This window comes from Engystomops pustulosus, chromosome 2, assembly GCF_040894005.1.
Source record: "Engystomops pustulosus chromosome 2, aEngPut4.maternal, whole genome shotgun sequence".
Classification (NCBI taxonomy): Eukaryota; Metazoa; Chordata; class Amphibia; order Anura; family Leptodactylidae; genus Engystomops; species Engystomops pustulosus.
The window spans coordinates 51,728,665-51,742,881 of NC_092412.1; the positions used below are offsets into that span (position 1 = coordinate 51,728,665).

At 39.7% G+C, this 14,217-nt stretch overlaps 1 protein-coding gene across 1 annotated transcript; it reads right to left on the bottom strand.

The window, feature by feature from the left end:
- Positions 1 to 219: 219 nt before the first annotated feature.
- Positions 220 to 9,068, bottom strand: LOC140117647 (keratin, type II cytoskeletal cochleal-like). Its single transcript, XM_072134575.1, has 9 exons — positions 8,429 to 9,068; positions 8,138 to 8,346; positions 7,948 to 8,008; positions 5,074 to 5,169; positions 4,636 to 4,800; positions 4,069 to 4,194; positions 3,577 to 3,797; positions 1,231 to 1,262; positions 220 to 1,151 (listed from the first exon to the last, which is right to left on the bottom strand). The coding sequence occupies exons 1-9, from the start codon at positions 8,972 to 8,974 to the stop codon at positions 847 to 849; spliced, it is 1,761 nt and encodes a 586-aa protein (XP_071990676.1). The 5' UTR covers positions 8,975 to 9,068; the 3' UTR covers positions 220 to 846.
- Positions 9,069 to 14,217: the final 5,149 nt, after the last annotated feature.

The following is a 14,217-nucleotide window of genomic DNA, read 5'->3' on the forward strand; positions in this document are numbered from 1 at the left end:
AGATATGGGTGGTCTTTGTGGGCATAGCCCTATGTAATGTAGCAGTAGGTAAAATCCCCTTTTAACTCTTACTAGTTAAATTGGGAGAATAATCTAAAGAAATAAACAAAAATGTATTTAAAGAAGCAAAAATGAACAAAAAATTTCAGTCAGAAAAGCAGAAAATGGTTTATTTTACGAAGTTTTAACCACAATTCAATATATTCCAGCAACCTGCACATAGAAATTTTTGGAAGAATTTGGATCACTTACATCCATAGCTATACAGTATGTGAAGTAGATGACTGAACCAAACTGTATATTTATTAGTACACATTGCATTGGTCTATACAGTAAAATGTTGTCTAGCTATTTGATTTGTGTGGATGTATTTGTAACATTGTTCTCAGTTAGGGCCTGTTCACGATATCTTGTATATGATTTGGTACTGACAGGTGGTGGACCATACTGAAAAGAGTGGTGCTAGAAAATGTTAGTGAAATGTAGATATAAGACAACAATGCATTATTAGAAATACAAAATGCTTAGCATTGAAACAGGCTGGGACATGATGTGCAATGCATATGGCGTTTAATGCTCCTACTGGCCCCATTCACAGCAAATGTGCCTCACCCTATGCCTACAGTTGCTAATTTTGGGTGTGTTGCGGAAGGATATTGTGCCAAGTTTTCAATCATTTATCAATTGCAAACTTTAAGTCCTAGTCTTTCAAAAGTGGACTTTTAGGCCCACATTATTTGTTGCACTAGATATTATTACCCTGCTTCATAAAGTGATGAAGTGTTTAGTGTGAGGAAGAATAGGGAAGCACAAAATCAGAAAGTTGCATACAAATCTTAACAATCTTTAGGCTTTTCTGGTGCTTGATGTTGTTTTTCTGACAATACTAACACTTGAAACGCCTCCACCACCAGAGGAGTAGCCCCCAGGGCTGTGCAGACCACCTGTAACATGCCCAACAGAAGAACCACTATGTAACCCCCCTGCGACAGAGCTGGAGCCGAAGCCACTACCACTGCTAAATCTGCTTCCCATGACATTTCTTCCACTGCCAGAACTGAATCCAGATCCTCCTTGGTAGAATCCGCTTCCTCCTTCATATCCTCCTCCACCACCAGAGAGGATTCCTCCGGTGCTAGAGCTCACCACCGCTGTAGAAAGACGCAAGCATTAGTTACTGTATGTATATATATATGCTCTAATATGGCAAACATCCTCATTGATACTTACAGATGCTGACCGAGCCGCCGTCTCCACACAATCTACCAATAAACAGAGGATATTGAATCAACAATTTATTATTGTAGTAGCTAAGAATACAGAAACTTATTATGCTTGTGCATCAATTTTAGATATTCTAAGTAGAAAGATTTTCCAATATATTTCATAAACGGAAATTTATCAGAAGCATCTGAGGGCAGAACTAGAAGAAGTTTATGAATTTGAAGCTGGTATGCCCCCCCCCCTCCATAGAAAACAGCGCTGCGCGGCCGCACACATGGGAAAAGGTAGAGCATTTCACATGTGTGGCACCATACCGCCGCCGGGCCACCATTACCATCTATGGGGACATATATGTGGCTGCAAATTTGCGCCCGCATATAAATCCCCATAGACAGGCATGGGAATCTGTATGGGGCAGATTTATCAGAAGTGTCTGAGGTAAAATAGTTCCAATTGCCCATGGAAACCAATCCGAGCTCAGCTTAAATTTTAGAAACACTGTGGAAAAATGAAAGCTGAGCTCAGATTGGTTGCCATGAGCAACTAGAACAGTTCTGCTCTCAGACATTTATGATAAATCTCCCCCTATAAATGAAAGTGGTTGTCCGGAAATTAAAAAATATTTTAGATGTGGCTTGGGGGATGGGGGGCCCACCTCTTTCATCTCTCCCGTTCACTAGCATCACCACTTATCACTGTGTGATACTGTTTATATACAATAGGTGGCAGCCATATGCTAACCACAGCACTGCACCTGCTACAGGAGTTTCAGGCATAGCAGGAGCCCAGTTGTGCTCTAGCAGTGAAGGGTTGTTTCTGTGGGTGAACGGGACCACTGAAAGAGGTGAGTATAAGAGGTTTATTATTTTTACTGGCCCCTCGCCATATATAAAATTATTCCCAGATAACCCCTTTAAAATACAGTACTAGACTCAATCATACTCAATGCTTTAAAAAAATTGGATCAAAAATTTGAAACATGTGAAACTTATTTAGACTTGTAAGTGCTAAAATAGAATTTGAAACTAACTTAAAAGAGTGTATCATTTTGCTGTTTACAATATTTAAAGGATACTGCACCTTATCTCTGCTTGATGTGTTATTGATTGCTTTTTAAATTGTCATTTTTTGTACTGGGGACATAAGAACTGTAATCCACATTATATCATATATATATATATATATATATATATATATATATATATATATATATATATTTATTACAATGTAATATGGAGCATTTCTAAATATTAAAGCAATACCTTAGGATTACCATTCTTACCGCCTTGTTTGGCTCAGTAAGCATCTATTCCTTACTGTTGGCTCACTATGGCTGTAATTATTCTCTGTACTCTGTAATAGAAATGCCGTATATACTCGTGTATAAGCTGAGTTTTTCAGCACCAAAAATGTGTTGAAAAAACTCAACTCGGCTTAAACACGGGTGTGTAAAAAAGAAACTTACATACTCACCTTCCAATGCTTTCTCATGGTCCCTGATGCTCCGTGTGCCTTCCTTCTCCTCTTCCCTAAGAGCAGGCAGAGACGCATCAATTCGCTCTGCCCACGGTGCACACTATGACGTCACCTCATGGTGACCAGAAGTAGAAAGAGGAGCCACACAGAGCTTCAGGGAAAGCATCTAGAGATGAGTATGAGTATGATTACTAGGGGTGTGCTGCAGGGCATTTCAATACTCGGAGGGTGCTGAGGAGCATTCCATTACTAGGGGTGTGCTGCAGGGCATTTCATTACTCGGAGGCTGCTGAGGAGCATTCCATTACTAGGGGTGCGCTGCAGAGCATTCCATTACTAGGGGGTGCTGCTGCAAGGCATTTCATTACAAGGGGGGGTTGCATGGGGTATTTCATTGCTGGAGGAGGCAGCTGGGAAATACATTACTTATGGAGGCTGTGACCAATGCATTTATCACCCTAGATTTAAATTCGTGTCAATAAGTTTTCCCAGTTATCTGTGGTAAAATTAGGGGCCTCGGCCTCATGTCTGCTTATACTTGAATATATACATTAGATCTTCTTGCACCAATTTTGTAGTATGCCTACACATTTGTCAATCTGAGGAAGCAATGCATTTGGGGGAGGTTGAAAGCAGAGTTCTTAATCATAACTTAAGAGAGTCTCTTGGATCACCATAGACTCCTAGTAGGCACTGCAGGTAAACTGTAGCCAGCGACTATAGGGTTCTTTTAAATACAATGACTTTTCTGGTGCCCGTTATTTTGCATCTTAAAGTCAAGGCACTGAAATTCCTCTAAACATGTCAACACATTTTTTTTAAATGTATAAAACATTAATCCAATTTGTGTAAAAAAATATATCCCTTCCTCCTCACCTGCTCTCCTCTCCTTCCAGCAGTTTCCTGTAGGTGGCGATCTCAATATCCAGAGCCAGTTTGACGTTCATCAGCTCCTGGTATTCTCTCAGCTGGCGAGCCATGTCCTGCTTGCACTTCTGTAGAGCGTCCTCCAACTCAGAGAGTTTGTTTTTAGCATCACGAAGAGCGGCTTCGCCTTTGTCTTCAGCTTCAGATATAGCAGCTTCTAGCCTGGCTCGCTTTTGAGGTTAAAAAAGAAAAACTGTAGAAATCGTTTTTCTTGCCTACATCCAAAGTTTATGGTATGAAGGAACTGTATGCTTATCTTGAAGCAATTCTTTTTTCTCATACGTGCAAAAATTTTTAATATTTGAATCATAGTCTTGAGCATACAGTTTCCTAATGCCATCAAGTTAACTTTTCACATGATTTATAGTGTGTTTTGTATGGGGTTGCATGTTGGAGATATTGATTGACCACAACTTACAAATATATCAGTATGTATCATACCTGTGCTTTGCAATTGTCTATTTCTCCTTTAATTCTGTTCACAATTCTGTGATTTTCAGCAATTTCATTTTTGGTGTTCCTTAAGTCATCTCCACGCTTACTAGCGGTGATACGTAGCTCTTCATACTGAAAAGAAGAGCAATATATGAGTAAAAAAGGAGTCTACTTTCATCAAAATCGTTTCATTAATATGGATTTTTTCTATAGGTGGACTGATACGGGGGCATTTATCAATGTTGAAGTTTTGTACTTCGGTGTTGATACTCCCAGTGCTGCCGTAGGATGCGCAGAATTTATGCCTTGTGAGACCTATGCACATAGCCTCAGCGAGAGAGAGACACCTTTTAAGTGGTGTCTCTCGCTGGAACTGGTGTAAACTGGAGTCACCTTTTATGCCCATCGTCTGGCATAAAAATTGATGAATCAAGTGGAGGCCAGTGTTGCCGACCTCGCTATGCTTCCCTTATTGAAAGTGGCAAGGTTTGCTCATATTTTTTGTGCAAATGGAGTTACTCCAAAGAATCCCACCATAAACACCCCCATAGTATTTAGCTAAATAAAACTCACCTTGTTTTGATACCATGACTCAGCTTCTGCTCTGCTCTTATTAGCCATATCTTCATATTGGGCTTTGACATCTGCAATAATGCTATCCATATCCAATTCTCTGCTGTTATCCATGGACACAACAACTTGTGTGTCTGAGATCTGGTCATTTAGTTGTTGTGACTCCTAAAATAAAATATTCAGCAATTATTTGATGATACAGTATGTACCTGCAATGATACCTTATTGATGTATACTGTTTGATGATATTATAAGTTTTTGTGGTATTTTGAAGGCTTTTAGCAGTTCCAGGAGAGCTTTATGCAATTCAGAATATCAATAAAAGGATAATTAAGTTAATTTCTTGAGCATCAGATTAGCTCTGTTTCAATTTGGCATGTCATAAGGAAAGGTCTTTTCAGAATTGTATAAAGAGAACTAATATATACAATAATTTACCATCTGGAAAATTCCTTGTAGGAAGTTCATTTCATCGATCAGCGCTCCCACCTTTGCCTCCAATTCAGTTTTATTCAAATAGGCTGCATCCACATCCTAAATCAAAGAGATTATGTGTTACAATGTTATATTTACCAAGGTCTGGAACATAATAATAATAATTTATATATAACAATTATTATTTATATAGCGCCATCATATTCCTGGACCTTTACAAGTCATAGGGAAATATACAAATAAAATATTACGTTACAGAGTACAAACAGTCATATGGAGCTATAGGAGTGAGGACCCTGCTCACAAGAGCTTACAGTCTATGAGGATGACACAAGAGGTATAAGAGCTTGTATAATGGTCCAGACATTCTTTATAAGGGAACTGTATAACATAATTTAGTATATAAAAATGCTGCTGCTTGAACCAGCCATCAGTCACCATCTTACATACAGAGTCCAAGATCAATGGGACTGCAGAGAAGCCTGGAGCTTGGTATCTAGTGTTTGCTGGATAGCAGACAGGAGGAGGACACAGGATGGGTTAGTAAAAAGAGAGTTGAATCTTCATGCAGTTAGCAAATGTGTGATAGGCTTGCCTAAAATGGGTTTTAAGAGCATGTTTGAAACTTCGGCAGTTTCGTATTCATCAGACCGGGAAGGGCATTTTAGAGAATTGGTGCAGCTCAGAAGTCCTGGAGACGAGCATGAGAGGTTCGAATTAAGGTGGAGGTTAGTCTAAGATCATTGGCATATCGAAGAGCACGTGTTGGACCATAGACTGGGATGAATGATTAGAGGTAGGAAGGACTGGTCATGAATCTTATCCAATTATAACCATAGAAAATTGTGTATATCCACAAGGACACACAAATGCCCAGAGCCAAAATGCACAATCTAAAATACCTCTAAATGAAACTTATAAAAACTTATGAAATATATCTTATTAGAGCAAAGTGCTTCCGTGTTCACTTATTATGCTCTTCTCTTTGAATCTTCTTTTCACTATTAATTGTAACCCGAATTCAGTCTTGCTAGGAAGAAAGACAGGATCTGATTGAATTTCTTAACACAAAGAATGTCTATGGAGAAGGGAGGAGGAAGCACTAAACAACAGCAGTAAAGATGAATGTGGTCTGCAAACTCAATATCTGAGACCTGCTAGAAAATTAGGACTACAAGTCACATAAGGACGGGAAACATTCATACTCCATATGTAGACACCCAGGAATACTGATTTTTACATCCAAAGTTTAAGCTGATTCTCTACTTTTGACATTAAGGCCCCTTTCACATTTGCGTTTTTCACGCACGTTTTCTGCGCGTGCTTTTGACGCGCAGAACTTGCATTGCACTCTGACCCATTGTAACCAATGGGTCTTTTCAGACTTGCATTTTTTTTCACGCACACGCACCATACAAGTCTATGGAGATGCATCAAAAACGCATTGCACTCTGAGACACTTGCAAGTGCAATGCAAGTGCAATGCGTTTTTCACGCATCAATTGCCATAGAAAAGATAGAGCTCAGTCCTGAGTCCAGAAAATGCGCGTGAGAAACGCATTGAAATTGCATTGAAAACATGCGTGAAAAACTGAGAAACTGAACAAACTCTGACTGAAAACTGATTGCACTCTGATGCAAAATGTGCGTTTTTCACTGACCAAACACTGATCGCACCCTGATCAAACACTGACGTGATCTGCAACGCAAGTGTGGAAGGGGCCTTACAGGACAAATATCATATCACAAAAAGTCTTCTGGTAAGGAACCCCGGCAAACATGCAAAATCTGGGTAGAGTTATGTAAAATGTAAAGCTTTCCTGCATTGGCGACACAGTTTGTACCCCATTCCAATCAATGGGATCTTTGTGTAAAGCAAGACAAGACAGGTCAGTGCAAGACTGGTCCTCGCAAGTGAGGGACACTTTTGGGAACCTTTTTTTTTCTACACAACAGATTAACATCTTGCAAAGATGACTCCATTCTATTAATAGAGTACATAAATTGGTTTTTCAAACTAGGCAATCCAGTTTAAGTAAGAGTCAGGTGTAGTATGTAGTTGCAGATGTTTGTAGTAAGTTGCAAAGACAAAGCTGTATAGTTTGGCACATATGGCAAACACATGTTCGGTTGAAGGTAGTTATAGATATCACAGGAGAGATACAATTATCAGAAGAACAGAACAGCCACGTTCTTGTGCCTACTTATACTCTCTGAAATACTTCACTTCATGCCATGCAGGAAATGCTGAACAATTGTCTACCGAGTCATTTTTTTGTAGTGAAAATAGAATTACAATACTATTTTCATTCCAAAAAATGACTCAGAGGACAATTGTTCAACCTTTCCTGCATGGCATGAAGTGAAGTATTTCAGAGAGTGTAAGTAGGCACAGGTTTAGTATGTGGTTAAGGCAGTAATGCCAAGGCCCTGGCCCATTCCTTAGTTCTCACGTCCTGCCAGCTCCTCCCCCAGTGTATTGTACAATATGTCCTTGACTCTTGATCTTGTCAGAGCATGGAGTTCTTGCAGTTCAAAATGTCTGTGCTTTCTACCACTTTTCTAGAAATTTCAGATCTAGAATATAAATTAATCCCTGACAACCTGAGAAAAGCACCAATCTGAAAAACACTTAACACTAAACCAAGTTTTTGAACTTGATAGAAGTTCAAAAATATTTTAGTTCAATATACAGAAGGACAAATTAGTGGACAAAACACAATACAGTTACCAATGTTCTAGAAACAAGAAAAAACTCCAAATCCAATACAAAAAAATGACATTTCAACATTTCACAAACATCATCAACAGAATCAAAAATTATCAAGCTGTATTCTTTCTTATACAACTACAGAAAGAAAAATTTTAGAGACTCACTTTTTTGAGAATAACAAATTCATTTTCAGCAGTGGTGCGCTTATTGATTTCATCTTCGTATCTGAAGTAATATAGAAAGTTATAATTTTTTGGGCCAACAAAATATTAATACTATTCATGGCAGTAATGAACATTTCAGACATTTTATTTTACAAATATTTAATTATTACTTACTTATTCTTATACTTACTTATTCTTATAATCCTCCACCGTATCTTGCATGGTTTTAAGTTCCGCTTCTAGTCTTATTCTATCCCCACCAAGGTTTTCAAGCTGCCGTCTTAGATTGTTTATGTAAATGTCAAATTGGGGCTCTAGGTAACTTTTCACCGTTTTTTGGTCTTGCAAGAATGCCCATTTAGTCTCCAGCATTTTATTATGTTGCTCCAGGTGACGGACCTGTAAATTAGTTAAAAATGTGTTAGAGACCATATTTATGATTCAGCCTTTTGTAATTCTAAAATACATTATTTTACACTACCTTGTCAATGAAGGAGGCAAATCTGTTGTTGAGGTTTTTAATTTGATCTTTTTCTTCTTTCCTTACTCGCTGTATATTTGGATCAATCTCCAAATTTAGTGGTTTAAGTAGAGTTTGGTTAATGGTAACAGGTGTGATGCCTGCTGGACCAAGTCCACCTCCAAAGCCAACACCGTAACCACCAAATCCTCCACCAACACCAAATCCAGCACCTCCACCATATCCACCACCAAATCCACCACCAGCACCAAATCCAGAGCCAGAACCATATCCACCACCAACCCTATAGCTGAAGCTTGAACTACCACCACCACCACCAAATCCACGTCCACCATACATGTAGGAGCTCCTGACAGGATGAACATTTCCAACTGACATTCTGCTTCCACCTGAGCTCATATTGTAAAGGCTTCTGCTACCAAAGCTTGGACCCATCCGATAAGAAGTACTACTGAATCCACCCATATTCCTTGGTGTATAAGAAGAAGAAGAACTGAAGTTTCTAGCTCCAGATTTAGACGAGGTGCTGTAGGTTTGGTTCGGCATTTTGTCTTGTTGCACAGGCTATGGAAAGAGGATGCGTTGGGAAGAGGATGAGTTGGATAACAGCTTCTGACAGAACCAGCTCTGTTGGCATCAATTGATGGCAAGAACTTATATACAGATACTAATTTGGGCTTGGTCAACAATAAAACAGAGAGACCCTTTTATTGGCTTCTTTGGGCTGGCAATGTGCTATCCTATTCATATTACCTGAAAACTAAGACTCTCCCACACCCCCTAGACAAAAATGTAATAATTTATATTTGGCGGCGTCTGCCCCATAAAACTGTATTAAATTTATACTGTTGAAACTGCATGAATCAGTTATTTTAATGTGTTCTTAAGGATGGGCTACAAGTATAAAAAAAATGTACAAACTGGCAGAATTCCAGCATTTCTCTGAAGAGATAGAAATAATCATAGGGAATAATGTGTTACAATAAATGTATTGTAAGGTACAAGTGTTACTTTTTACTGCAAGTTGTATATAATAATTACATGTCTGCATGACAAGTCTACTTGAGATCGCATGAAAGACTGAAAGAGAAAAAAAATTAGTATAGACGGCAAATATTTGTGCATACAACTTAGTTGTATACTAATTTGTCTCTTTAATAATTAATTATTTAATTGCTTATGTTAGCCAGAGCATTTATGTAAAATTAGCTTCATACAGTTTCTTTAAAGGGAAGGTTTCATCTAAAATGTATCCATTTTTATGTAAAAAACATATTTTTAGGAATCTTTAATGAGTCAAAAAAATATCCATTTCAGTAGCTAAAGTATATTTAATAAAAAGTACTATATCCTGCAATCCTCACTCAGTAGGCTAATTAGTAGAGAGACACTTATTACACTTATTAGTATAACAGTCAACTCATTTACATCATGAACAAGACAGACATGGTGCATTGCAATTTTTGCGCCTCTTTGGGGACATTTTGAAATATCCACCGGACATTTGTTTTTTGTCAATAAGATGCATTTATCTTCTATTCCAGATGTGCTCAATGGGGCATATTTATCAGGACCTTTGCGCACCGCCAGTGGCGCAGAGGCCCTGAAATAATCGCAAATGCTAGCTTATTGCTAGCTTTTGCGATTATTTTCCCCAATCTGCCACCTTCACGCCAGTCGGGCGTGAAGGGGCCTGAATGGGGGGGCGCGGCCGGACAGGAGAGGGCCGGCGCGGGGCGTTACTGTCCCCGCGCCTGCGCACTCGCTGCTGCCGGCGACTTTTCATATGCCCTGCCTGGCGTAGGTTAAACGCTGCGCTGCTGGCAGCCCAAAACATCAAGAGGCAGAAGCCTCTTGATGTATCGGGTTGCGAATTTGCAGCGGCAGGGTGATCATACGCTGGCGCACGAGTGCCAGCGTATGATAAATATCCCCCAATGTCACAAATGACATTTATCATTTCAAATAGTTTAAAATTTGGGTCATTTTTTGGCGCTAAAAAATTCCATGAGGAAACCATCCTTAAGGAAAACTTATAAAAAGGAAAGAAGTGACTTGAGACATTTGTGTGACATTTTTGAAACATTTGTAACAAATGTCTCAAAAAAAGATCTGAAAAAAAACATTTAACACAAGGAAAAAGTGAGATTGATAAATTACCAAAGAAGAAGAGAGAAAAAAGACAGGCAAAAAGTAGCCAAAACAAACAGAGATAAGATAAATGACCCCCATAGACTTCAACAAGCTGACTGCAGACCATTGCTGTCTATGGCATATCACTAAATATTGTTCACAGATCAAGCAAGATGGCAGCACTTACGATCATTGACAGCAAATAAAAAAGAAAACAAATCCACAAAAAGAAAATAAAAAACAAATTAGAAAAAAATGATATACAGTGAAACCTCTGTTCCATAGAGTATAATGGGGGAAAAAATCAGATATTGAAAATAATTTGTCTTTTAGGGAAGGGTTCTTCTCAAAGCGATGGTTTTCTGGAGTTGTTTAACTTTATTCAGTTATCTGGTTTTAATGAGTTAAAAATATTTGGCTAAAACATTCTTTTTAAGAACTACATGGGAGAATGGCTTACATTGCCCAGGAGTCTGAATCATACTTATACTATTACGGTACTCTATTACTTTTTCTCTTATCTTTGCAACTTTTTTGGCACATTTGATATATTTGCACCTATATTTGTGACTTTTCCACTCGCCTAGCAAAGTGAGCCGTGCAAGAATTTTTCAGTGTTGCCCCTTTAGCCCCTTACCGACATGTGACGTAATACTATGTCACATGGCGGGTGCGGGTGCAGGTAGAGGGCTCACGGGCTGAGCCCTCTCCATAGCCGGTAAATCTTTGCTGCATATTGCAGCAAAGGCTTACTAGTAACAACTGCGATCGGTGGCAGCGAAAGTGACTGCAGAAAAGCCTGGAACTTGGTATATATATGGTGCCTGCCAGATAACAGACGGGAGATGGGACATAGGATGGGTTAGTAAAGGGAGAGTTGACATTTCATGCAGTTAGTGAATGTGATAGGTTAGTCTAAAGAGATGGATTTTAAGAGCACGTTTGAAACTTTGGGTGGGTAAGAGGCAAGATAGAAGTAGCCTGTATATAATAATATTGGGTTTAAATTCAACATTATAAAGAATTCCTAATTACATGTCTAGTCGATTTCTATCTCACACTTTATCTTAAGAAAGGCTGAAGGATTCTGGGGGGCATTAGCAGAGCCCCTCCATGCTCTAGTTTCACACTATAGGGCAGTGGTGGCGAACCTATGGCACGGGTGCCAGAGGCGGCACTCTGAGCCCTTTCTGTGGGCACCCAGGCCATCACCCCAGAATGAAGTTCACCAGACAGAACATAAAGAATCCTCCTGCAGAATCTTCCTACAATGATAGATGAATTTGCCCTCCTCCTTTCAACTGGGTTGGTGTCCTTGGGAGACTGAAGGATTGAAAGTTGTCAATGAACAAGGAGAAATAAATTACTGCTTAAAGTGCTGCGCTGGCACTTTGCAATAAATAAGTGGCTTTTGGTTGAAGTTTGGGCACTCGGGCTCTAAAAGGTTCGCCATCACTGCTATAGGGCCTATTTACGAAGGGTCCGTGGTCCGCATTATCATCGGAATACCAGACAATTTCTGATGTGCGCTGCATTTAGAAAGGGTTTTTTGCGCACGCGATCCGATTTTGACGGATCCGCGCCCCCTTTCGCGCGACACAGATTGGGGGGCGGGCCGTCAGACGATCCGTTGGATTCTGAATACGTGAGGGCTTTAACAAAGCAATTTGTGTCACAAGATCAGCACTTACATGCATCGGAAGGAAGATGGTGAACTCCACGACACATGCAGGAACTTGGGCGCACGATCTTCATGAATCGCGGCAGATGTGGATTCTGGCGGACAACACACCTCGAGGATCGCGCAGGGACCAAGTAAGTAAATGTGCCCCTATGACCCTAAGTGTCACTGGTTTATCCCTGCTTGATTTTGATGGTAGATTTCCTCTTATAAGAACTTGAGTGACAATAATGAGTGTGATTACTACTGTCACAATTTAATAAATATTTTACAAGATGTCACAGGTACAAAGAATTTGGGATTAGCAAATTTTTACTGTAAGAACAGCATTAAGAATTCATTAGAAAATATCATTTGATTTACGACTTATCTGTATTTTACATCAGTAATAGATTAGCCAGACAATAAATCGCTCTATAAATATTGCTGCATGACTTCAAGGAACATTGGCCTTTTATAATAATACAATGTTATGACTGAAGGACAATGCTGTGAAGAGGTTCAGCTGTCACCAGACAATACATCAGTATCACAGGACCTTTATAATCTGGATTTACTGTGGTTGTTGAGCAAACAAAGCCTGCCGAATGGCGTGTCTCCATGGTGATGGCAAAACGGGAATGGAAAGTATACTCATTGGAGCATTTACGTCATCATTAGCTATAACCAATTAGAATTCATATGATTTATGAAAAGGGGGACAATAAAAGACCAAATTCAGATCAAACTGGTGCCTCCTGCAATCACAAATAGAGCTTGATAGTTGCAATACTCAGATGAGGCACAAAAGCTTAATGGTTACATGGCATTTTTGGTGGTGCCGGTCCTTAAAGGATTTGTAGTAGGGAATCAACCTATGCAAATGTGGCAGGAATTAGGCATCAGGCAGTTTGTGATTAATTACTTTTATCACTATGTTCATAATATAAATGCATAATAACACTCAAAATGTGAAAAGTGCAAATTAAACAAAATATACCCAGAATGTTCTCCCCTATGTTGGCGAGGATGTGGTTGTAGAAGAACTCTCCTACATGTTATTTGGGAATGCAGTGCTGCATTCAGCTTCCGGCCGGACCCGACAACCTTCCGGCCCCCATACACAATGCTGTGTATAGGGACGGATAGGCGTACCCGGCCACGGCCAGCCGAAAGCTGAATGTAGCGCTGCTCGGCGGCCATGTTTGTTTACATGGCGCCCGGACCGGAGCGACAGCAGCGCTGGATACCGGAGGGCACCGGAAGGTAAGTACATCTTTATTGTTTTAAGCAGCCCGCTCCCGGGCACATATAGTTTTTTTCAAAACTCGGACAACCCCTTTAATTAACCTTGTAGAAATTGACAAGAAACACCCAACAGTGCCAGCGCATCTGCTTATGTCTACTAAACTTATAATTACTAGACACTGGAAAGATCCCCTCTATCCACCGACAGAAGAAGTAATTAGACAAATGAATTCAACATGCGCCTATGAAAAGGCCATAGCACTGTAAAATAATAGAGTATCTCAAATTGACTCCCAATGGAAATCCTGGACCACCTCCAAATTTTATACAGAGTGACTGTCTTAGAAAGCATAGCAATGCAAAAATAAGAATAATATCCAGTTTGAATGTCTGATTCAAATTCATTCTGATTTGTTCTTAAGTTTACTGACTATTTACTGGTCTGGATCTCACAAAGACAACTCCGACGAGAAGTAGTTTTTTATGTTGTATATGATGAGGCTCATTTACGAAGGGCTCCGCGGCCGCGTTTCTGTCGGGTTTCCTGAATTTTTCCGTTTTCCACCGAAATCCGATGGGATTTTAGCGCATGCCATCGGATTTCGGCATGACAGAAATCAGGGGGCGTGGCTGTCAGGCAACCCGACGGATTCAGGAAAAACGCGGAATTTAAAAAACGAAAATGTGACGCAAGATCAAGTACTTACATGCACCGGGAAGAAGCAGGTGAACTCCGGCGGACCTTGGC